At 40.9% G+C, this 25,075-nt stretch overlaps 1 protein-coding gene across 1 annotated transcript in view; it reads right to left on the reverse strand.

Annotated features, from left to right (window-relative positions):
• Positions 1-1,650: 1,650 nt before the first annotated feature.
• IFT81 (intraflagellar transport 81) overlaps positions 1,651-25,075 on the reverse strand; it is a 37,160-nt gene continuing 13,735 nt past the window's right edge. The window contains exons 8-18 of the mRNA XM_010398361.2: positions 24,289-24,452; positions 21,930-22,025; positions 19,993-20,139; positions 12,414-12,563; positions 11,326-11,454; positions 10,124-10,213; positions 9,082-9,168; positions 7,706-7,777; positions 7,531-7,616; positions 4,029-4,074; positions 1,651-3,101 (exon numbers count right to left, since the gene is read on the reverse strand). Coding sequence (XP_010396663.1) covers positions 2,919-3,101; positions 4,029-4,074; positions 7,531-7,616; positions 7,706-7,777; positions 9,082-9,168; positions 10,124-10,213; positions 11,326-11,454; positions 12,414-12,563; positions 19,993-20,139; positions 21,930-22,025; positions 24,289-24,452 — 1,250 coding nt within the window. The 3' untranslated portion in view covers positions 1,651-2,918. The remainder of the gene's footprint in view (positions 3,102-4,028; positions 4,075-7,530; positions 7,617-7,705; positions 7,778-9,081; positions 9,169-10,123; positions 10,214-11,325; positions 11,455-12,413; positions 12,564-19,992; positions 20,140-21,929; positions 22,026-24,288; positions 24,453-25,075) is intronic.

The following is a 25,075-nucleotide window of genomic DNA, read 5'->3' on the forward strand; positions in this document are numbered from 1 at the left end:
TTTCTGATGCCTGGAACTATTTCATCTCTCAGGTCCATGTGGATCTTGCTGTAGCTCCAAGGACAGCTGAAATCAACATCACTAAATCCCTCAAAACTGCAGAATATTACAGTAGTTTTATAGCTGGGATGCTTCCTCATCCAGTTCTGGATAGGGATAAGGAGAAGCCTTCAGAAACATAGTGAGCTGCTGCTGATCATAGTGTTTCAGCTGGGACAAATTTGGTAAGTGCTGCAGCCCCCAATTTACCTAAATTTTTGATTTATTTGGACCTTCCCAACAGAAATGCAAGCATTTTGCCATACTGGATGTTTAATCTTATTAACCAGTTAGGCTCTTAACAATTACAAAGTAAAAAACTGGGAAGTTAACTTTTTGTTGCAAGATAGGAAGTAAAGATAAAACTGTGAAATTTGAAGATTTTTGAATGCTCCCATCAAATCCTGAACTAGGTGGAAAAGCCAGTGAACAGAATCCATTAAAGCTGCATTTATTAAATGTCCACTTGTATAAAAAGCTAAAAATAGTGTTTGAGTTTTTCCAATTTTCTTTTGATAACAGTTATTATGATTTTCTGCTTCATCTCAGAAAGTCATTTTGCTGCTGCTGCTGCTGCAGTGTATAATCTGTGTGCCCTTTCTTGGTGCAGCACAAATGACAGAGCACTAATCAGATCAGAACAACAATCACGTCATCTTTGAGTAACTAGCAATAAACTGTTTTTATAAGGAAGAAAGATGAACTATTTTTAGGGTAACTCGGAACAGAAAACCAGAAAATGATTGTACTCGGTCTTACTCCACATCACTGCTGTGAATTTCCAAGGCATTGCTTTTTCCTGGGCTGCAGGCTAATCCCTGTCATACATCTTTGTGTAAATGGTCCAGTCAAATAGGATTTCTAAGGTTTGGTTAAAAGTTTTGACTTAAGTCTATGAAATCCCCTTTCTCCCTGCCCTGTCTAGTGACTCTGAACCACAGGCTGATTCCTAAGTAACCTAAATGTCCATTTTTGGTGATTATCCCACGTTTTCAGCATGTCTCATATCTCCTTGTCTGTGTTATTTTACTATTGCTGTCAACCCTTCAGCAAACGTCTCCATTGGAAGTCCAGGAATGGGACTGCCGTGGCTTTTCCAGCTCTGCAGCCCCAAGGAGCTGTGCAGGTGCTGTGTGGGAATGATGGCACAGGGCAGGAGGCAAAAGCATCCAGGTGTCTCCGGAGACGGCCGTGCCCACCCCACACAGCCTGGCCTTTCCTGAGCTTCTCCCTGCCAGAGATTCCTTCTCTCCCTCACTAAATCCCGCAGCAGTCAGCTCCTGGAGGCAGGGGGTGGTGGCACAGCTCTACCTGTGTCTTCCTTCCATCCTGTGCCAGAGGCACCCTGCTCTTCTCCCTGGCCTGAGGAGGGTCAGTGTGCAGCTGTTGGGAAAAACTAACTCCAGCTATTCGTGGGAGGGCTGGCATGAGGATGTCCTGGGATCTATGGATCTGAGACCCATTCCTCACACTCAAGCTGCACTGTGAGCCCTTAGGAAGCTTCTCAAATAAATGTCATTAAATAACCCATTTTTCCTGTGGCCCAGCCACCAACAATTTCCTTCTCTCACCTAAAAAATGTAAAAAAAGAAGAATACCATACAGTCAAAATGTAGTTTTGCCAGCTTTTATTTCAGTCCTGTTAACAAATATATTTAATGCAAAGGCAAACCAGGAACTCTATAATTACCATATTCTCTGGATATAGAAACCAGCAAAAGATCTCATAGTTAGGTATCAAAGAAAGGAAAATTACTTTTTTTTATATCCTGAAAAGACATTCTACTTCAGGCAGGAAAAACTATAAAAAACCCCACCAACCTATCTAGGAATCCAGTAAGCCAAAGGAGAACAGCAGGATTTCTGGTCCCACGAATTATCTCTGTGCTGCTGATCTGTGCCAGGGGCCAAGAGCTGCTCGTGCAGAATGGTGACGTGTGAGGGACACTCTCAGTCCTCACCTCCATCCCTGTGCCCCCGGCTTAGCCGTGGGGCACCTCTGAGGGCAGTGACAGCTGCCTGTGGCTCACAGCTCAGGGCTGCACTCCAGGCCAGATGCAAGAACCACTGGGCCATATCTACATCCATGGATAACCTCCAGCCCTGGGATGACCCTCTTTGGCTGTGTAATCCCTTTGGAATTGCACTGTGCAGACAAAACAGCTCAAAACTCCTCCCTGGGGAAAGCTTCAGCCGAGCTCCCTTTACATTTTCACACAGGCAACTCAGAAAATGTGAAGGAGGTAAATGTGCAAGAAAAATACTTCTGTTAAAAACAACAGCAACAAAAGATAATGGAAAAAGCTCAGAATCCAAGTGATTGTTCTCCAGGCTGACTCCTGATGCTGTAGCAGTGAGGTGTCTCCTGGAAGCACAATCAGCTGAGCCCAACCGTGCAAGGAAAGAATGACCAGGAGTGTTCGGGCCAGGGTGACAGCGGCCCCGCTCCTGCTGCCACACTGGCTGGGTAAGGACAATAGGGACAGATAGGGCCAAGCCAGGAGGGCCACAATTATACAGTACCAAGTCCCAGGCCTTGCAAAAATGTAACCTTAGCGGCAGAGAATGAGAGGCAGAGCAATTACGTGAGTTTTCTGTGACCCTGCAGAAGGGTTTGTTTCCCTTTGATCTCCCTACAGTGCGTGCCATTCCCAGCCTCATAAAACACGGATTTACGAGCAGGTTCACCCCAGTGCAGCCCTCCCAACAGCTTCCAACCATGGCACGTTGTCACTGAAACAGTGGAGCAAAAGCTTCCAGAAGGGTTCTTTGCTCTCTCTGTTTATGCACCAAAACCAAACCACGTATAAAAATGGTAGAATTGATGAAAGCAACAGTATTTAACATTCCTACTTCATGTGGGTATCAGGAGGAAGAATTCATAACACAAGCCTATCTTTACCTCCTTCCTGAATGACCTGACCAATGGCTGCTTGATTTTGTTGTTTCAGAAAACATTCTCTCTTACATTCCATTAATTGCTCAAAGTCCTGCCACATTTTCATTTGCTTCATATTTGGCCCGTGACTTTCCCGTACAACTTTCTGTTTCTCTCGTAGTTTCTGTTAAAAATATAAAAATATCAGATTTCTGCAACAGCTCTACACCACAGAAGTTGCTTGCATAGGCAGCTTGGAATGACAGAGATTTTTATATGCTATGGAAGTATTGTTTTGTTCACATTGATAACACGCCCTGCAAGTGCTAAATGCATTAACACCTGGGATTTAGATCTTTGTACGGATTGACAACTATTTCCATGGTTTCTAACTGTCTGAATATTAATCTTACCTATTTGAGAACTTATGCTAAAAATCTGACATCATTTCCATGCAGAGCTCTCGCAGTATCAAGGTACAACGCACAATGGATTCATATCATGATACTGTAACATGAAATCAATGTTTTACAATTAAACCCCCTGCTGATTATTAATAGTGGCAGCCCAGACCTGTAAAAATCACTCAGACTTACTGAGAAAAGGAAATTAATAAAAGCTGTTTGGTGTGACTTGCTAAGCCCAACCTCGTCCCTGCTGATCTGAGCTTCAGACAAGATTAAAACTGGACAACTGCTTTAGTCTGATGCCGCTGATCCCCTGGCCTTTAGCAGCAGTGATGAGGTTGACAGGCTCAGAATTTATTGTCTTCAACAGGTTGCTTTATATACAACAGAAAATCTGAGCTGGCACAGTTTGTTATGCCCCTGCTTCAGGGTCTTATCCAAACGGTTTTCAGGGAATGTGCTGTCACACTGAGCTGTTTGCCTATCCCTTAGAGCAGCTTGTGCTATTCCCTGCAGGAAATCAAGCCCTGAGGAGGGAGCAGGATCCTCTTCCAGGGTATTAGTTACCAATGCCAGCAGTGATGGAATTTTCTTTGTAGGCTGCATTATGCTTTTTATAAAAGACTGACCACAGCCTTTGGGAATAAGCCCCACAAAACTATGAACTGTACAATGTCTGTACAAAGTAAAAGCCTCTTTCTTACCTTCCCAAGGTTTTCTTGTTCAAGGATGATTCGTGTATACTGTTCTCTAAAGGAAATATAAAATGATTTTATCAGGATTTGGTTCTGTGTAACAGGACAGAATAATGATGCCAACATGGAAAATAATGGAAGTATTGGGAGGTTCATAAATGAGACAGAAGAGGAAACACAAAAAACCCCATTTTTGTCATTGGGCAACACGTCTTAATATGAAGGATCACATCTCCTTGTCTCAGCTGTGCAGCTGGGAAAAGTGATACTGGCTAAGGTCTCTTACATTTTTGAAGCAGGCATGATCACTGCTCCTTCCAGCTTGAAGGCAACAGCGAGACCATGCAGATGAGATACTCCTGATGCCTTTTATAATGCATTTATCCTGGTGACATCCCGAGGTGAGCCACGGCCTGGCTTGTACGAGTGTCAGAGTTTACAGACCCAGAGCCCTTAATTGCTGTGAATGCAGCACTGGAATGAGTGGGAAAGTACAGGAATGAGGGGGAATGGCATTTCAGCCCAGGTCTGACAAGTCCAGTGAGTGCAGTGGGAATGCTGCACGTTCCTCTCCCAGAAAACAGCCCTCACATTTCAGGGCCTCAATATAGGCTGAGAAGTGTTAATGCTGACATTCAGCACGGAAAGCCCTGGCTGTCCACCCCTGTCTGTACCAAGTGGCCACATCACTCTGCCATACCCAAAGCTGACACATGACCCCTGACAACAGAATATGCAAACCACAACAGCACTGTCCACAGACAGCACTAGGACGTATCTTTAGTTTTTTTGAAATGTGACAATAGAAAAAAACCTGTGCACTGAGCCACTTGGAAAGAAAATCAATTGTATTTTCTGTGTAATTATTATATTCTTTGTGTGTGAGAGTCAGCTAGTGGAATTCAAAATAACCCAGCTCATTTAAAGAGCTTTTCAAATTGCTTAGTGCAGATGACTTTTGCATAGAGAAATCCTAATTTTGAGAAAGAAATTTCAGCCTTCATGATGCCAGAGCATGAAGGTTTCCTGGAGCGTGAAAGCAGCTGTGTGGACCCAAGGCATCACATTCCCTGATTCCTTCCCTTTCTCCCCAGTACTCCAGGACTTTGACTGGAGCACTTGGGCCTCGGGCCAGCTGGTCTTGCCTCCACAGGAATGGATCACTTTAGGATCTCTTGCTCTTGGACAATTCCAGCCAGAACAGATCAGAGCTGTGCTGAGGCTGCTCCAGGTGCTGTGTTGTCCCACTGATCTCAGCAATCCTCACCCAACTGGAGGTGAGGCTGAAGCTGCTTCTTTGCCCTGGCACACAGCACGTGTTCTCACACATTTGGCCTCCAGAACACCCTCTTTTTTTTTTTTGAAGTAGAGTTTTCAAAGTAATCATCAGAGGATTTTATGTCTTTCCTAGTAAGTTTTTCTTTACTATTTATAATGATGACTGGAAAGAATGTAACTTAATAACTTTGTTAAAAACCCCACAACTTTCTATTTTTAGAAAAGAAAATTAACTTTTCACATTCCTAACAAGTGACTCCACGGAACAGAGAGTTTATATTCAATAAAGAGGGTCTGAATTAAGACATTTTTTTGTTCAATATGTTGTTGGGAAAGTGCAATTCTATTTATGGTTCATTTTTACTCCGTTTACATTCCAGTGCTTGCTGAAAAATACATTCAGGTTCTAAAGGGATGTCTAGAGAAAAATGTAATCGTCTCATTTTATATTTTGCTAAGATGTCTCTATTGAACTTTGCTGTAACTCATTGAAATGAGACAGCACTGTGACCTCTTAGAAAGGTCAGGACTGTGGCTGGTCCCTGTGGGAGGATAATTTCCACAGTCGGGAAGTGAAATGGGGACAGCACAGAGGGGTAACAGCCTATTCACATTCCCTCACCATACCTGGGATTACATAGCTGGGCTCGTGCTCCATTCCAGCACTGGGCTCTGACGGCTGCTCCGTGTGAATCCCCATATCCTGGATCTTCAATTCCCAAGTATTTGAGTTGGAGTGAACCAACCTGAGCTCCCACTCCCTGCTGTCTGACCCCGCTGCCTCAGCTGCTCCTCATCCTCATGAATATTCATATCATCACTAAGGTTTTATCTGTTCATCCTTCTGCTTAATTTTGCTGTTTCATCATTCCTTCGTTAGTTAAATGTTTATTTCCTACAGCCTTCCATTATTTTGTGAGATGGAGCAAGAGGCCTCTCAGCCTCCAGCCCCTTCTCTCTCCTCGTCCTTCTCTTCTCCCTCCCCAATATTTGTAGTTTTGATTCTTTTCTTACTCTTACTTTCACTGTTTACCACTCTTTGCCATACAGTGTTTGAACATTCCCAGGCCTCACATCCTTGCAGAAGGTCATCTCTCATGGATGTTACTCTGGTCCTTCGCTTCCTGGTGATCTCTGCCTCCTGTTCTAGAACATGGAGATGCAGCTCCACTGGTACCAGTGCAAGGGGCTTCAGGAAGGGTCTGATGGATTCCCCTGAGAGAATCCCTGGAGTTTTCTCACTGTTTGACAATTTCCCTGTCAATAGCCATAAAACTGAACAAACACCAATTTTAAAACTGTTTTGATAAATGTTTTTGTGACTGAGAAATACTGTGGTGGGAAAGCAAAGACCACCTTGTAAAGCTACTGACACCAACTGGATTATTTTGTTGACAACAAGGCTCTAAGATTCATTTTTCTGGAAAACAGAATTTCTATTTCATGCAATATTCTGAAATTTTGGAAAACTAATTATGAAGAATAAGCCCCGGGTATTATGACACTTTTACCAGCTGGAAATTATAAATGTTTTGGGGTTTTCTGATGCTTAATCTTGAAACAGTTTGTTGACTGTTGCCTGAATTTTGTTTCAGCTTTTATGTTGTATTAGAAGATTGAACACACACAAAATTTTCAACAGGATACTTTTACAAAAATATTTAGTTAAGTGTAAAAAATCTCTATGACATGGTAACATTTAGACTTCTTAGCACAGATAATGAATCTGAAATATCTCATTCTCAGAAAACATTTCCATCTTTGGCAGGAAAAATTTCTATTTAAAATAGAAAACTACACCAAAAATAATCAGCAGCTCAATTTATAGTATTTCCTGTTTCTCTCCCTGCCAGTCAAAGGCGAGGGGTCCTGAAAGAGTCACGGGATGAAGGAAGTGGCTTTTTACTGGAGTCAGTGAAACTGAGGGTAAGGATGGAGGTTCATGGGATGGTGCAGAACCATCCTCCAAGTGTGGGGCTGCCAGTTGAAGCCCTATCCCAGGCTGAGAACCTCCAATGAGAAGGGCAAATCTCCTGGTATGTCTGAGAGAACTTGTAGATTTACAGCAGTAAAGGCTGGAATCCGAGATGCTTATTTTTAGATTATTATAGTGTTTCTAAATTTATCAGGTGAACTCCTCTGGTCCAAATGCCAGTGAGAAAATTCCTGACTTCAGCCTCAGTTTGTGAATCTCCTTCAAGTCACCCCAAGGGGAGCACCCTGCCCCGCTCACCGAACCGCCTTGCGCCGCTCCTGGGGGTCTGGGGACACATAGGCCTTCATCTCCTCCTTGGCACGCTGCAGCTGGATCTCCAGGGTCTGTAAAGAAATCCACAATTTAAATAGATGTATGTGTGTATATATTATAATTGCTATTCCATTTCACTGGGAACAATTTGTGCTCTTACCCTTTTCATGCAGTTAATGTAATGGTAGTTGCTCTCTTCCTGGGCACACTCCTCAAGAAGCCCTTTCACCTCCTGTGGGAAAAGAGTAAGATTCCAAAGGATATGGTGACTGAAAGTTCCCAGGAGATGCCCTGTGTTGCCATATAAACCATGAGAGTTTATAATAATAATAATAATAATAATCCTGAATTGATAATTTCTCAAATGTTTATATAATTTGGGCTTCTCACAAGTCACTTTTAAAGTGAAAGACAACTGAATGGCTTTACATTGGCAGCCTCAGTCACAGTCAGAGATGCAAAATGGCTGTTAACAGGTTTTTATTAATGCCTGACTTCTAACAGACTCTTCAGCAGTGCTGCCAAGACTCCTGTTCCTCAGCACATCTGAAGTGCCAGGCACAGCTGTGAACAAGCATTTCCTGGAACACATCTGCAAAGTGCATGTTAGTCTTGCCAATAGTATGTTAATCAGCAGTCAATAATTACATGGAGGAGGAGTATGGAGATAGTGGGTTGCTCCCATCTCTAAATGGTCCATCCAAAAAAACCCTCAATGGAATTCCTGTACACATTCCAGGCTGCACAGCATTTGCCATTCCAGAGCTCTGTCACTGTGTGATTTTCAGACCATCAGCTGGAAAACTGAATTCTACAGTTCAACTCATGTCCAGCTCAGTGAGTGGATGTGATTGTCACCACATGCTAGAAAATGACTACGAGTTGTCTGCCAAGAAAAAAAGCCTTGATTGCTGTTGTAAAATAGTTCCTTTGGAAGGTCCATTTCACACCAGGTCCATCTGGTGTGAAGGACCCCACAGAGGAACTTTTAGAGCAGGAAAAGAACTCTGTATATCCACCCACACTTTAAAGGTACTCTCTGTTTATCTTGCAGTATATTCCTTTGTGGGCAAGGCCTTGAGAAACCAAGCCCAGTCAAAATTCACAGGAATGATGGAGTGAGACAAAGGAATACAAGACAGTCCCATTTAATGAAGTCTCCTTGCCACCAGTTTCAGTCATTAATTATTGAATTTGTTGCTAGTGCAGTGAATCTGCTAAATGCATATAAAGATTTGTCTTGACCAATTAATCTTTATTTTACGTTCAAATTCTTCCCTAACAGATACTGTCCAGGGCAGCAGAATTTCTGGCAGATGCACGTCCTTGCTGATCAGAGCTGGATGAAGCACCCTGAGCCCATCTGCTGCTGTTCAGGACCTGTGTGACTGCAGGCACCCCACACAGCAGCTTCAGGCATGACCTGTGGGTCACACTGACTCATTGACTGGATTTGTACTTTCCACATCCCGAGGGAAGGCAGGGAAACACTGTACCACAGCATTTATCCATGAGCAGGAGCCAGCCCCACCTCACCTGTTCCAGGGCCGAGCGATTGGTCTCCAACCCGGCCGCACAACTGTCGTACTGGATTTTCTTCTCATCACATTCTTGAGTTAATTCCTTGGTGAAAAGGGCAAAAGGGCACATAAATGAAATCTTCCTGTGACACTCAGGCCCCTCACACACCAGCCCCAGCTCCTGGCGCACTCAGTGACCCTCACTGGCACATGGTTGTGGTTACACAGGGAAGCCACCAAGCCCCTCACATTCTGGGGATCAGAGAGAGGGAAATTTCCTCTGTACAGCACATCCATGGCTTTACCCTGCCAGGGTAACAAGGCTGTATTTGCAAGAAGAAAGAACAAATAATGATAAAAATAGACATTGAGAAAGGATCAATATAAGTACTCCCTATGAAAAGCCAAATTTCAATTACAGTTGTACACAATCAACCCCTTCGCTGGATTTCATCTGTGACACTTTGAATGGAACCCTTAAATGTAGGTTTTCTGGAAATTTCATTGATAGATAAATGCACCAGTTTATTTAATTCCATGGTAACAAGCCAACTTATGGCAGCTGTAGACCCAAAAGACTTTTTTTTTTCCCAGCTCTCTATAAAATTTTGAAAACAAATGGACAAATTTGTCAGTGCCGCAGACTAATGCAGGAATTGGAGCAATGTATCCAACATTTGGATGGGAACTTATCTGCAATCCACTCAGAAAGGACAGTGTTGGTTGGGATCATCAGTGCTGAAATACAGAAATAGCTTTGCAACTAATCTGAAACTAACTTTGCTTTGGGTTTGAACTATGACTTTTCACATTTTCCCCTGATGTAGTAATTTTTAAAATTGCTATAAAGGACTAAATTTTGTGCCTGCACTGTCAGCTTTTACAAATTCCAACCTTTAGCATGTTGCCTGCTGCAAACGCTGTTGACAGGTTCTGCTGTTTCCAGCTTTCCCTCAGAGTTGATCATGTCCTTGTAGACCACTTCAGAGATCTGTAAACTGGATTTATTTGGGGGTTTGACTCGATTTGCAGAGAAAGAGAGGAGTGTTTCTACAAACCTGGCAGTTCTGACGCAGCTGCCTCAGCTCTTTGATGACGGGAGCAAGGCTTGCCTTCTTCTCTGCCACCATGGCATTCAGTTTCTTCACCTGAGAAAGGGACAAAATAATATTCATTAACTCTGTGACCCTAATTGTACATTTATGTAATTAGGAATGTGAAAAGAAAGGGAAGTAAACCAAAATACAGAGAGAAAAAATGTGTGATGAAACCTTAATTATGTAACTGAAGTTCAGGCCTAATTAAAAAAGGGAAAGAGCCCATCTGGCAGTGGGGTCACTCCCACAAATGAGGCAAATTCTGCTCCCATTGTTCCAACTGAGAACATCCCAGAAAAGTCCAGGACACTGCCCATGTGCCAGACACCAAAGAGCTGAAGGAGTAGGGGAGATGAAGGGGATGCACAGAGGGGGCTCAGAGAAAGGAAGAAATCCTTAAGAAAACAAATAAACCTGCCTAGGTTAAATAAAGCTTGAAAATGCTAAAACTGAGTGACTTTCACATACTTAGACTGAAAATTCAAATTGCATCCACCTTTCTGTTTGAGAGTAATTCTATTTTAGTTACACCATTTTATTTTCCTAATGAGTTAAAAAGATGCTATTTTGCTTTTTGCTCTCTTGTAATATTTTCTAATTAGAAATTCAAGCTCGTTCTTGCTTCTATGGCTATGTGGGCAGGTAAATTAAAACATGACAGTTCTAAGGACAATTGAAAATCAGGCTATAGAGAAAAAGACAAGCTATTTAGCTCTTTAAGCATATTAAGTATCTTTTCAACATATGCATAACTCCAGTGATTTACAAACATTTTAGAAAAACCCTCTATTACAGATTCAAACCATTTGTCTCTTTCAAATAATGTGTCAAATAAGAACAAATATGAAACCACTTCTGAAATCACAAAAAAAGTAAAAATTCAAAGACAAGAAGATTTGATATTCCTAAAGTTTCTGAAGGGGAGAAAAGAAGCATTTATTTGTAGGATTTTAAAGACAAGAAATGCACATTCTAGTAAACTTTGTCAAGATTATCTTTGCAGATGTATTTGTTAGAAATATTTATATATATATATATATATATGTATAAACACAGATTAAAGGAAAATTATAAACCCAAACAAAAACATTAAACTGGGTTTTATATGCTGAGGACCCAGATACTCAAACTGAGGAAATACAATAGTTTAAGACCAAAATCACCATTTCAGACATGTTATCTAATGTCTGGCCTTTCACTTCATCCATTTCACTCTTCACTGCAGAGACTCGTTCCAGCTCCTCCTGGGTGTAGCTGTATCCAGAGATTCCTTTCTTCTCCTCAATTGCTTGCTGCAGACACAAACAATAAATGCTGGATGTGAGTCCATTAACCAAGAAACAGCAAATTCCTTCTTGGAATATTGTAAAGAAGTGAAAAGGGTAAGTACTGTAATCAATTTATTTTATTAATCAATTGATTATTATTAATTAATTTATTATAATTAATCCAGCTGCCAGAAAAGTAGATTTTATCTCATGCCTGAACAGCAGGACAATAAAAACTCTCTATAAATACAATATTTGGTCATCCAATGCTCAATGAAGTGAACAGAGAATTTCCACAGGGTAAAGTGAGCTGGAGGTCAGGCTCTCTATAAGTTCAATGTGTAAAATCTGTCTGCTTGATCAGAAGATGCAGCTAATTATTTTGTAAAGTATTTTGGTAACAAGAATACAGGGATTGGAACAAAATACCACAGAGTGTTCCTGCACTTGGGATGCTTACAGTTATCCAGAGCAGAATCCCTTCTGCTGCTGTTCTGGCTTAGGAAAGATTCATCCAGTTTTAAATTTAAATGCATTTTCTTCTAAATATTCTGGGGTTAGAATGTTTCCTTCCTGCCTGCTCTTTCTTTAAATATCATTCCTATACATTTTACAGCAGTAACTTGGATCCTATTTGCTGTTGGTCATTCTCTAAGCCCTCACTACATCTGTGGATACCCAAAAGTAATTTAAGCATCCAGCCTTGCCCTAAGCAGCATTTGTGCAGATTTACCATCAACTTTAAAAAGCGGGGTCGGGCCCTTCAGTCTAAAAAGAAGCTGCAGAGCAGTCCTGATGGACACGAAGTACAGCAGCCTCCCAGTCAACAGGCAAAAGTACCTTTTATACCCTAATGGCTCCTTCAGCAGGGGCAGCGGGAGCTGAGGGGGATACACATCAGAATAACCCAAGCAGCATCCCTGGGATCCTAAGGCTGTTCCCGGGGCAGGGAGGGCTGGGGGAGCAGCACAAGCTCGTGTTACCAACTGCTGCTGAATGGCCTCGTGGCGCTGCCTCAGGAGCTCCTCAGTCCTCTGGAGGATCCCGTACTCCGCTGTAATTTCTGCTATTTCCAGTCGCTTCTTCTTGTAAAACGTGTTCTTGCTCCGGAGCTTGTTCACGTACTGCTTGAACTGGGGGAGAGAGAGCAGGAACTCACTTCACTTACAGCCAAGCAAGCCTCTTACTGCATAAAATGTAATTATCCTCTTTGTCCTGCACATTGAAGATGCAGTGTTTAGAACAGAGGGCTGGAATTCAGGATTCCCAGGGTCTATTTATTTTCAGCTCTGCATTTGTTCACTGAGCGAGATCAAGAAAAGCAGCTCCACTGCTTTCTGTCCCAGCTCACTCATTTGCAGGCCTGAGATCACTCCCTTCTGCTCACCACCATTTGACAGCTGGAAAAGTAAATACTCCTTGCAAAACGTTATGGGAGTCATGGATAATAAAAACTTAATGCAGCAGTAATTTGCACTTGTAACAGAGCCCCAGCTCTGCACTGCACAGCCCCAGCTTTGCAGACCAAAACATGGTAACAGAGAGCAGCAGAATTGGAAGGGAAGAGGACATGGGAAAACATTTTATTTCTTTTTAAAATATTCTCAGTAGTTAAAACGTGTTGTACTCTTTCCTTGACTCCTGCAGACCTAGATGATATCGCTGGCTAAGTTTTCAAACCCAGGAAAATAAAAGCAGAGTCCTTGCATAGAAAGAGAAAAATACAGTATTTATTTCACTCAAAATCTAAAGCAATGGAGAATTTATATTTGTATTAAAGACTGAGCAAAATAATAAAAACCCTTACAGTCCAGCAACCTTAGCTAATTTACACCTGAACCTGTGTGTGTTCAATTTGTAACACAAGTACCAGGGGTTGAAACAAACAGGTAAGATTTTTCTGTGCCTTAACGTTTTCCATCTGTCGTGCAATCTTAGCTCTTATTTCTGGATTTTACATGAGAGCTATGAGGTAAATGCCAATCACAGCTCAAAAACATATTCTGATCCAGAGATGGAAAGCAAATAAATTTTATGAGAGTAAATGATGTAAGAACAGGCTTCAGAAGGCTCCTGGATGAGGAGGAGTTCAGTGTGTGCAGGGAGCACAGACCAGGCAGCCCCAGAAGGAAAATGAATCCCACTCCCACTGATACAAGTTTGAAATTCAAACATAAATGAACTTAAATTTTGGAATTTACATTACTTTTTCTTTTTGTGAAATTATCCCTCTCCCTTCTACAAAATAAATCCAAACCCCCAGTGTGACCATAGGCTAAGAACCCCCAGAGTAACTGTATGTTCTATAAAAAGTGTCCTGGGCAAAATGCCCACAATGAAATCAACCCTGTTCATCTGCCATCCTGTGCAATATCTAGGCCAAAGCTGCCTCTCTCTTGCTACGCTCCAGAACTATTTTTAAAGCCAAAAGCTATAAACGTTTTTGGTGAAAGAACAAACCCACAAATTACTCAATGTGCTCTATGCAGATTGGCCTCTGTGTGGCTTTGGGATAACATCCTACATCCTGCTACTACCCAGGACAAGGATAGACAAGGTCACCTGAGCCCTGTCACACTCTCTGGTACATTACTGGCACATTTCATACAGCAGTACCAAATTCATTCCTTTTCATAGCAAATTCAATCACATCCTCTTAGTTAATACAAAAGACTTTTTTTTTCTTTCTTTCTTTCCTTAGACAATACCAAGCTTTCTGTGATTTCCAAGTGATTACAGAAGTATAAATACAATCTCTGTCAACTGAGGAAAATCTAAGGCAAGCACAGTCATCTGTCTTGATCCCTGGAACATTTCATTTGACCGCTGGAATATAAGAAAGAATGAGGTAAAGGATTAAATTAATACGTGACCACACAGAGCTATCAAATCTGAACAATCTTCTGTCAGTGTATCCCAGGATGAAAAGCAAACTATTATTCTCTTCACTTTTAAGGTCTTGAAAATAGCTCGAGTGGGAGGTAGAGTATTTGCATATTCAATATTCAAAGCATAATGTATTTTACAATGGAAGTCAAAGGATCTTGTTGATTAACGAACCAATTCCACCACTGTTCTATTATTAGTTGATTAACTTAGGACTATATAATACAAATTTCATCCAAAATGAACTACAACTTGCTCACAGTGACAACTGAAATCTGTTCATTTTAGGAGGTGGATGTCAGTCAGCACAATCTCTGGCTTTTTAAAGCAAACTTAACCTTTCACACAGCTTTTATTGCAGCAAACAACATAAAACAGTTATAAACAACAGTAGGAAAATTATCATCTGTGTAGAAAATCAATCAATAATTTGGCAAAATGTTCAAAAGACCTGATCTACTCCAAGGGCAGCACAGATTAGCCTCTCAAAATCTCACTGCCTGAAGGCTCCTTTAGATCCAGGGCCAAGCTCTTAGATTTGACTCTACTTAAATCAGGAGCTTCTAGGGATCTTACAGCAAAATTAGGTTTCTTCAGCCTAAAAGCTGAGAATCATTTCATAGGTTTCCAAAAATTAAAAGAAAATATAAAATACCAATGTTTTTCATCTGTGTGAGCATTGCTTCTGAGGCTTTATACACCTCATGTGTACATGAGAAATCAATGCCACAAAACACTGCATTTTACTGTGGTGAAAGGTCTTTTAAATAATTTGAATAGTTCACAGAGAAATAACATTGTTTGGCCACATCACTTTCAAGCTGAGTAACCAAAGGAATCCACTTCTGAGCAGCAGCATTTTCCCATAGACCAAGGCAACTGCTCCCTGTGTCCAAACTCAGCAGGCTCATCCTGTGGAATTCCCATGGATCTGCCCGTGCAGTGATGTTCCAGTCAAGGCCACGTCCACCAGTAGCTTTTCTTTCTCAAGCAATTTAACACAAGCAGTTATTTCAGCTTCAAAGATTAAATGACTGGACAAGAACCAAGTGCTGGCACTGAGGGAGCAGCTGAAGCAAACCAGCCTGGAGCCCATGTCAGCTGAGTTAGAGCCCCTGGAGACACAAAAACCATCCAAGGGAAAGCAAGCAAAGATTCTGCCTTTTCACTTGGCTATTTTTATGGGGGACTGTAACATAACAAGCATGGAATGCAGATTATGGAACATGGTGAATGAAAACAGGGCTTTGATCTCTCACATAACGTCCCACAGCACCCACCATCCCTGGGCAGATTTCCTGGATTATGCTCCATTTTTATTGGAAGAATCCAGCAATGCACCTACTTTATGCTTCTCCATTTATTAGAATCTGGAAGAGGTTGGTATCACCAGATTCAGTCTCTCCACACTTAGTGAAGTAATTATTATAACAGCTCTAAATAAAAATCAAATCTGGGGTGTTGAAATGGCTTCTCCAAGGGCATCCAGAGCCTGACAGGTTATCCCTCTCCAGGAAAGGACATCAGCCTGGTGACCACGTGCCCTCTGTGGTCAGAACTGGGACCAGAGCCCAGCTCCTCTATGTCAGCCTTGGCCTTTCACTACAAGCTCCTCACCTCATCTCCTTTAACCTCACACTTGCCCCAGGAGAAGTTTTCACAAGGTTCTTATTCCAAGATTATCATTAAAGGAGAAAATGGATAAGCCTGTTTACTCAAAAGAACAAATCACAGATAAATCACTCACTTCAGAGTCAAATCTTTTAAAATAGTATTTTCTGGATTAATGCAGCAATTTGATTGTGTTATTGTAATCAAAATGTTCTTCATACGAAAGTACTACAGAAAATAAAGTATTAATTGTAAAAATAAAGTGTTTCTTTATGAAACATAACTAAACAAGGTTCCAAATAAACAGTTTAGTTAAGAAAATTATTTGCATAAACACAATAATTGCAGGAAATCTTAGCTGACTATATCTGTTTTCATTAAGAACTGAGGAACAGATGTTTTAATTTCTAACTAGACTAATTAATGGATACAGACTGTCCAAAGTACTAAAATTCAGTTAGGAAAAGTTCCTGAAAATGACAGATTTTCCATACTTTTTTCCTAAGAGGCTCTAAATTTAAGCTAGTACAGCCAATGTTGGACAGAGTTAATAACTCAGACATCGAAGGATGGGCTTCTAAAAGATAAGAGCAGTAGAACCTCGGTCTAATAAAATGAAAGTATCCTACAGTCTGCTCATGGCACAGCTCAGCCAGGAAAACTCCTTCTTAGCATTTTCTAGGAATGCTTGCTTCTGCTTGCAAGAAATATTAAAGCAGCAATTAGTAATACTTTGAATCAATCCAATTATTTATAATGAAAACCCATTTTCAGTGCTCAGGGAAGATGTACAGATCAGTGAGAACCAGGATTTATCCTGGTGGCAGGGGGTGCTGAAGGAGTGCTCAGCTCTGGGAGATTTTCCTGAATCTCTGCATGTTTGGTTCAGGTGACAGAAAGCTTCCCACAGCAAAAATCTGGCAGATTCAGGTGGATCAGCAGTTTTTGAGGAAAAGTGACAAGATTTTTGGTCTGAGGCTGCTTTCTCTGTTTGCAAATGGAAACGTTCGTCTTGTTTTCCCAGGGGCAGGTAGGCATGGATGAGCATTTGTATGGAAAAAAGATTAAACTCCTTAAGTAAATGCATATGCAAACCTCACACACCTGTGAACAAAGTGGGAGGACTTCTATGCCAGGTTCTCAAAACCAGACTAATTCCCACTCCCGCAGCTCAGCACAGCTGAGACAACTCCGAATCGTTGGGAAACTCGATGTTCTTGGGGCCCTGTGCTGGACTCTGGAAAGTACAATGGATTGTGTAAAGGGCTAAAAATATCCCAGCTTTACCTAGGATCACTTGTAATTGAACCATCCAGCATTCCAAGTGCCAACATGTGATTCCCTAATTTTCAGGATGTGACAGCTGCAGCGAGGAGCTGCCAACTGTGCCCCCTGCTCACTGCACTTTGTTTGAAGTACTTAAAAAGATTTCATAATCCCTGAAGCAGACAATTTATTCCTACTTTGCTGTGTTTGATGTAAATGAATTGGTTATTACCTGCTGTTTCTCCTGAGTTCTACCCAGGTGTACAACCTCTCAAACCCAGTGGAATGCTTTTCATGATTATGGAAGAAAGCAAAACACTGGCACCTAAAAACCTAGGCCAGGCTTGACCTTTTGGTGAATGAAGGGCTAAGACTACCTCAACTGGAGATCCAAATGCTGGTTTGGGAGCACAAGTTAGGAAGGTGCTGATTCTTCTACTGCCTAGTCTTGAGAGTGCCAAGGGATGTAAGAGGATAGAGTAAAGTGAGATAAGGCAAAGATTAGAAATGCTGGGTATAGGAGAAAAACAGTGCTTTGATTCAACTGTAGCATGTTGATAGGATTAAAAAATCCATTTACATTTAAGGCAGCAAAGCTATTTGTTAAAAACCCCTCTTTCTCCCTTCTTAAAAATGGAGGAACTAAAACGTGTGACTGGAAGAGGAAAGTGTAAGGAAGCTCTGGGCTGTCAGAGTGTGAAGGTTGAATGTACAACTCCTCCTGTCCCCAGGAACCCCTGAACTGCAGCACTGACTCACCACCACATTAATCAACATTTCCTTTGCTATTGGCTCAAAGCTGGAGCAGCAGAGCACTGAAACAGAAAATACAAATCCTAAAGCAGAACATATCAGAAACAAACCTACAGCAGAAGGTTGGCTGGGAGTGAGGAACCGAGACTTTCACTGGGGAGGGAGAACCTGCTCACACCACTTTAGCTTCATCACCTCTTCCGTGCCAATCCTGTCTCTTCTCTCAGTCCTGGCTCCTCACACCCCAGTCTGGGGCAGGACTGGCTCTGTGCATTTGCCATGGACTTTGAGGAGATGCAGAATCTACAGCACCAAGGCCCTGTGCAGCAATTTTGGCAGTAGACATTTACAAAGAATTAAATATCACTGTCTCCACCTTCCAGATGAGGAAACCATGACCTTTGAAACAGAAATGATCAAAAACCATCAAGAATTCAAATCCTTTCCTAGCTTTTAGAGACAGGAAACACCCTTTACACTGGTGCCTGTGAGTACCACTGCACTTCACTGAAGGAAGTAATAAACACGAACAGGACATGGATTTATATATTGGCTTCCTTGCCAATACACATTTCCTTGCAGAAAGTATTTTACAAACCAGGAAATGCTTCTTATGAAAAGACAAACAATTCTGATTTTAAGCCAATGGTTTTCTCCAAATTGCTCAGTCATTTATCCTTCACTCTGCAAAACGAAGACTTGAAAATATTTTAAAAATCAAAAGCAGAACATATTTGACCAAAAGGAATGCAGGTCATGTCCAAAACAGGTCTTGTCCTTTTTCTGTATTGAGCCACTTCCTCGTGTCAGACAATTAACTTGAGCTTTTCATTACTAAGCCTTTTACAAGGTTATGAGGTTTCCTTCCTACCCTGTTCTCCTCAAATTTCTATGGATCAGTTTCTTGTCTCCCTGAAGAATAGGCACAATTATTTCTTACCTTACAGTGCCTGTGCAGATAATGTAGAACATATGCTGCTGTCTTGGTAATACATTCTTGTTGATTAATTAAACACTTCTTTCCATCACATGTCACAAAACACAAATTATCATTGTTTCTGCTTTTAGTTTTGCTTAAAAACTTGTCGAAGACTCCAGCAACGTGCCCAGTGGAGCTGAAAACCTTGGAGTGGAGAGAAATCTAATGCAGGGGGGTCCTTATTATTGCTACCTAAGGAAAGGGTACAGCGTGTCATGGGAAGAGAAACCAACATCTTCATTTTCCACGTCTCCATGCCATTACTCCCACCTGTATTTTCATCCACACTTTCAGAATCCTTTAAAAGTAACTGATTTTGTGGAGCAGGCACATCCTATGGGATTAGGAAGGGACTTCCTTCTAAAAAGGGCGTTCCCTGTATTTAGTAGTATGTAAAAAAAGCACAAAAACAAAGAACAAGCAAGCAAAGAGTGTGTGCCTCTGGCTAAATGATGGCAGTGCAAACAAAGACAATACGTGAGAGAATGATATTAAGTCAGAGAAGGACGCAGATAAAATTCTCTTTAGTTTAGTGATGCTGCCTGTAAGTTCCCTTAGCAGGATTCTTCCCAACTGGGAAAAATTAATGTCTGAAGAAAAGCTAATTTATTTTGCTGACAAACCAGTACCAAACTGCAGCTCCCTTATTCTTGGCAAACTTTTGAAGCAGAAAAAGCTGCTTTGAGCAGTGCAGCTGCAAATCTCACTTTGCCTGTGCCAGACTGTCTGTGCCAGTCAAAGTCGGTGTCGCAGGTAAACTTCAGGAGGGTCTGGGAAATCTGGGTTTTAAGTAAGAACTTTTGTGGGTAATAAATACCAGAGGACTAATTACATCTCTGATAATCACTGGTATTATGCTTTATAATCATACAGAGTTTCTATATTATTTATAATCATATTGACCTTTATAGTTAGTTATTCACCATCACACCACTGTGATGATATTGCCATTATTTTGGCTGGAATGTTAAGACAGCCCAACACTGAGTCCTTGTATACCTTGCAATGGATTAGGCACAATGTGAATAACAGAAATCAATAATTTGAAAACAGCTACAAATCCCTACCTCCTCCTCAGTCAGGACTTCGGAGCCTTCCAGCTCATGGGCCTGACTGCTCTTCTGCTCCATCTGCCTCTCCAGGCTGGACATCTCTTCCTTGGCAGCCTGAAGCTCTTCTGCCTTGGCTTCCTTCTTCCGGGAAATTATAGAAGCCTGCAAGATCATTAATGTAAAAATTGCCTTGTTCAATCAGGAGAAAAATGATTTTTAGAAAAATGCATAAATTACATACAGCAGGTTAAACCACGACCTCACTGAAGTTGGCTGCAGCATCCCAACTTTCTCCAATTTGGATAAGGTTTCCAGCACAGACTTTTTCCCAGATTCAAGCTGATCTATTTTACATTTTAGATTTACATTTCTTCACCTCATCTTTTCATTTTCATTGAGGAAAAAGGCAGGCATTTTAGCTGCTCCATTTCTTCTGCTTAGTCCCTCTTGGTGCATATGTAAGGTACACCAACATGGCTTAACTGGAAAGTTATCCAAGATTTCACAAATGTCATAATACAGATTTTTATAACTCCAACCTACTCCAACCTACAGAAATATGTTGCACTGAAGCAGAACTGAGCCACTAAATCTTGGCAAATAGCTAGAAGATGATGAATAAAGCAATAAAGTACAAAAATAGTGTAGATTACAGATTATTCTTTCTTTTTTCTGACTTAGAAGATAAAGCACTTAAAAAATAATGCTTTATACAAGATTGAATATTTAGTAGTACCTGAGTTTTGACCAGAACAGATTTGGGAGCAAAAGTATACATTAGTTCAAGGATTTTTTAAAAAAGCATTTTTCTCTTGCCAAAGTATCCTGTTGAAAAATATTCTAAAATAACACAACACATTCATTTAGATGCAGGTGCAGGAATTTAAGGCATGGCTGGTTTCTTCAAGTGAAAGGGAAAACTTAGAAAAAAATGAAGCCAAAACACACCAGCTTTCTCACACTCAGCTGAGAGGACCAGCTTTCTTCCTAAAAAAAATCTCCAACAGAATTGTGCTGGGGTGGGAGCTCAGCTCTTTGCTGCATGAGGTGTCTGTGGTGACAAACCAGGGGACAACAGAGCTGATTATTTTGTGAAACAGAACCCAGGCCCTGGCAGAAGAAAGCAAAGAGCACCACGGGCTCTGAGCTCCCAGCAGCAACCTCAGCTCCTGGGGTGGATCCTCCTTGGTCCCAGCACATTCCAGAGCAGGATTTTCTTTCAGGAAGAGCATCTCTTCCAAAATAAAACGGTGTTTCACGTCGCGGTTGCGACTGAACTCCAGTACACATCTTATCCCCATTTTTTCCCTCCCACTGATACATTTTCCTTAAGTCTTTTATTTTCCAAGCCTGTCACCATAAGCATCACGCTGAAAATCGTCCATAAAATTAGCAGTGGTGCAGGTTGCCTGGAAAAGGAAGCGCTCAGGTTCCTGCATAAGCTCTGAAAATCTCTGAGTTCATAAATCCTTTTTATAACTTGGGAATTTACTAAGCCTGGACCAGCCAGCCTATTTTGTAGCAAGATTATTTTACAGCCTCAGGATGAGAGATCAAAGAACTCCTTCTTATGAGATGCAATGGAGAAAAATGGCATGTGGTCAGACACAAGGAAGGGACAGAACTGCAGCAGGCAGCCCTCATGCTGCCCTGTAAGAATCCATCCACAGCTGGAACTTTACCGAAATAGCTCCTGCAAAATGCTCCTTCCAGAACTGCTGTGATGCAAGGACAGCAGTCAAAACATTCACTGACACGACTGAAAGCAACATTTGACTCAGCCTTAAACATACATATGTTCAACAGCTCTTTATTTTCCTTTTGTCCTCCATTATTCTGTATTTCTACTGGTTTCTGCTCGATAAATCAAAGGAAAAAAATCAGCACATAAACCAATCAGTGACTGATTTTCTCTCCTGCTTCTGCTTAAAACATATTTCGTTCCTTCTTACCTGCTGGCGATACATGAAGAATTTACTATCAGTTGGCTCATACTTCATCATCCTTTTCTCAATAAGCTGATTCATTTGTGCATTGACTTCATTTATCTGCAAGACAGAGTGGAAAACTAAGGAAACAGAGCTTGGTGTCTTTGTCTTCTCCAAGAATTAAATGCTTTGCAACCCAGATTTACAATCCAGCCAGTTCCTTTTTTTAAAGCAGAGAAACAGACCCAAAAAGCTCCATGAGTCATTAAGTATTGGCCAGGAAGAGGCTGTTTTTGGATTTCCAGTTCTGTGCCTTTATGATAAGGCAGAACCATGATTTTGGCCCTGAAAATGAAGTAAACTGGTGCATGTGGAGAGAAAATGCAGTGAGTTGGTAGAAAAAAGACTGATATTGCCATATACTGAGTGATAAATGTGATTTTATTGACATGAACTAAAATTCCCTTTCATTGAACCCTTTAAACATAAGTTCAAAGGGAAGCAAATAAAGATTAAGTGATAAAGATTTCATCAACACTTTGTAGAGTCACAGACCATCATATTCCATGTCTGTAGTGCCTTCCTCCTCCTGCCACAAGATGCACTTGATTGTCTTTACTCCCAAACTGCTGAGCTTCATTCCAGTCAAAGCTTCAGAGCTGCTGCACCTGGAGCTCTCAGCCACACACCAGACTGCAGATTCCAGCTTTCCCAGTGCACCAGGACTCTCACCAGCCATGGCAAACACAGTCACAGCAACGTTCCTTTAATTCTCTGCCACTGCTAAGGCAGCAGTGCAAACATGTGCTGCAATCCTGTGGAGTCAGACCATAACAGGGACAGTGCTGGGCATCACCCTGGCAGTTCTGGGAGCAATATCCATGTGCTTGAAAAACTGAGAATCTCAAATAAACTGCTCAAGAGGACTAAAAATACTCCAACACCTGGAAAAAAACCCCAACTCTCCTGTGAATTCTATGTTATTAGTGGTAGAACAGGCTTGAATTTTAAAATGGCTTAAGAATTCCCTTCTGTGAATAAATTCCTGGGTTTTATATTGTAAAATGCATGGTGGAAACATGCTTAGTGCACTTCAGCTCCTTTTTAAGGCACTGAGATAATAAAAGGCTGACTTAAAAAAAAAAAAAAAGCCGCCTAAGGCCATGCTGTGATAACAGCCAAGTGTATGACATGTTTCTATTATCTTTCAAGAAGAAGATACTTCCAAAATATAACAAATCAAAGGTTACATCATGGAGAAAGAGGAAAAAACATAAAGCTTTTTAAAATATTGCCATAAACCAAACAACAGTCTTGGAAAAGAAATGTGCAAAACAGGGTTTCAAGCATGCCTGAAAGACATAACTGCAGCCACAAATATTGTTTTGATTAGAGGAACTAATCTAGGAAAGCAGAGGCTGAATTACAGAGCTGGTTTATTATTTCAGCCCTAATCTGCCATTTATTAATGCTGTCATCCCTTAAGATGGATACTCTGTTTCCTCATTATCTCTATTTCATGGCAAAGCCTGAGCTGGGAATCCCAGGAGTATTAAACTGGTAAGACATTTATGATGTAGGACTACTCTTCTTGCCTCTAACATTGGTGTAAATCTTCATCATATCATCAGTAGAAATACTAATAATTAGCATTCCTCCAAATTCTTCTAGGACATAATATTTCATAAATTATCTTTTATTTAGGATTATGCAAATATGAAAACTTCATTGAGTGAACATATAAATGTACTTCTGTGGCAATAAATCCCTCTGCATGTTCTGGATATATCTGACAAATAAGGGTTTTTCTAAGACTATTTGCCTTTAACTTATGAAAAAGCCTAGAAAGGTGAATCAAGTATTTGATGCCCAAATTTTCTTTGGTCTTGAAAACTAAACCAAACAATGCCGGGCTCTTCCAAACACTGAGGAGTTCTGAGCCACTGCACATGGATTAAGGCACCATCTTGTGAGGATACATCCCTCAGGGAATGCTGTTCCCTCCATAAGCTCTGTATGTGTTGGTATAAACCCCCTCGATGGCAGGGAGAGCTTCAATCAAGTGAAATCTGAAGAGAAGAAAAATTAGCTCCTTAGTGCTAAATTAACACAATTTCCTCAATAGCACCTAAGGATATGTTTGGGTTTGGGGTTTGGATTGGGGTTGGTTTGTTCGTGTCTCTTTTGTGGGTATTTTAATAAAACCTTATCAGAGAGTTTGCATTTAGTGATTAAGACACCTTTGGTTTTACAACTGAAGGGATGTTCCTCTGGGAATGAAACATTTTCTCCAGGATATGAAGTAGGGATAAGAACATTGCAAAGTCCAGGAAGCTCAGACCATGCTACAGAACACAAATTAAGTGTGACCTTGGTCCCTCACCTCACTTTCCAGTGCAGTGAGATCAGCTTGAGTCATGGCTGGCTCTGCAGCCACCTTTTTTAAGAAATACACTGAAGTCTTTTTACTTTCCATCTCACTGGGCATTTTTTCAGTAACCAGGTAGGAATTGAAATTTATCTCCTCTTCTAGTTTCTTCATTAAACCTTAAAAAAAAATCAATTCAGTGAGTGTCTATAAAAGCAATGTAGCAGATAACTAAGTTTGATTTCCCCAACACATGAAAGTATTTAGCAGTTGATTACAATAACAACAGCATAACATTTGAGTCTTCTTTTCAGTGCTCAAAGAAAGGGGGAGTTACTGGATTTAAATTTTTAATCTGGATGTTAAACAATATAAGAGGATTTATTATGCACCTCTAACATATAACTATCAGCTCCTTGAGAGACTCTTCTCACTAATAACAAGTAAACCCCATCTCACATGAAACTCCAGCTGAATCAGATAAAAAATTCAACACACAGCACTGATATAAACAGCCATTGAACCATTATCTGTAGAAAAATCTTAATTTGTCCTACCTCATTGACAGATTTATTATATCCTTGGAGAGTCATGCTTAAAATAAAACTTTTTTCTATCTGGCATCTAAAAAGGCCTTAAAATGGGCAAAGTTTAATGTATGCCTACTTTAAGGGTCCTTTATATTGCTGGAACCCAGATTGCCTCCCTGTGAAGATTTCTTCTTGGAAGAACAAACATTTAATCTCAGGACAGTTTATAGACTGAGAATGCAGAAAATAACAATCCAATAGAAAAAAGCAAC

The sequence above is a fragment of the Corvus cornix genome, chromosome 15, assembly GCF_000738735.6.
Source record: "Corvus cornix cornix isolate S_Up_H32 chromosome 15, ASM73873v5, whole genome shotgun sequence".
NCBI classification, from domain to species: Eukaryota; Metazoa; Chordata; class Aves; order Passeriformes; family Corvidae; genus Corvus; species Corvus cornix.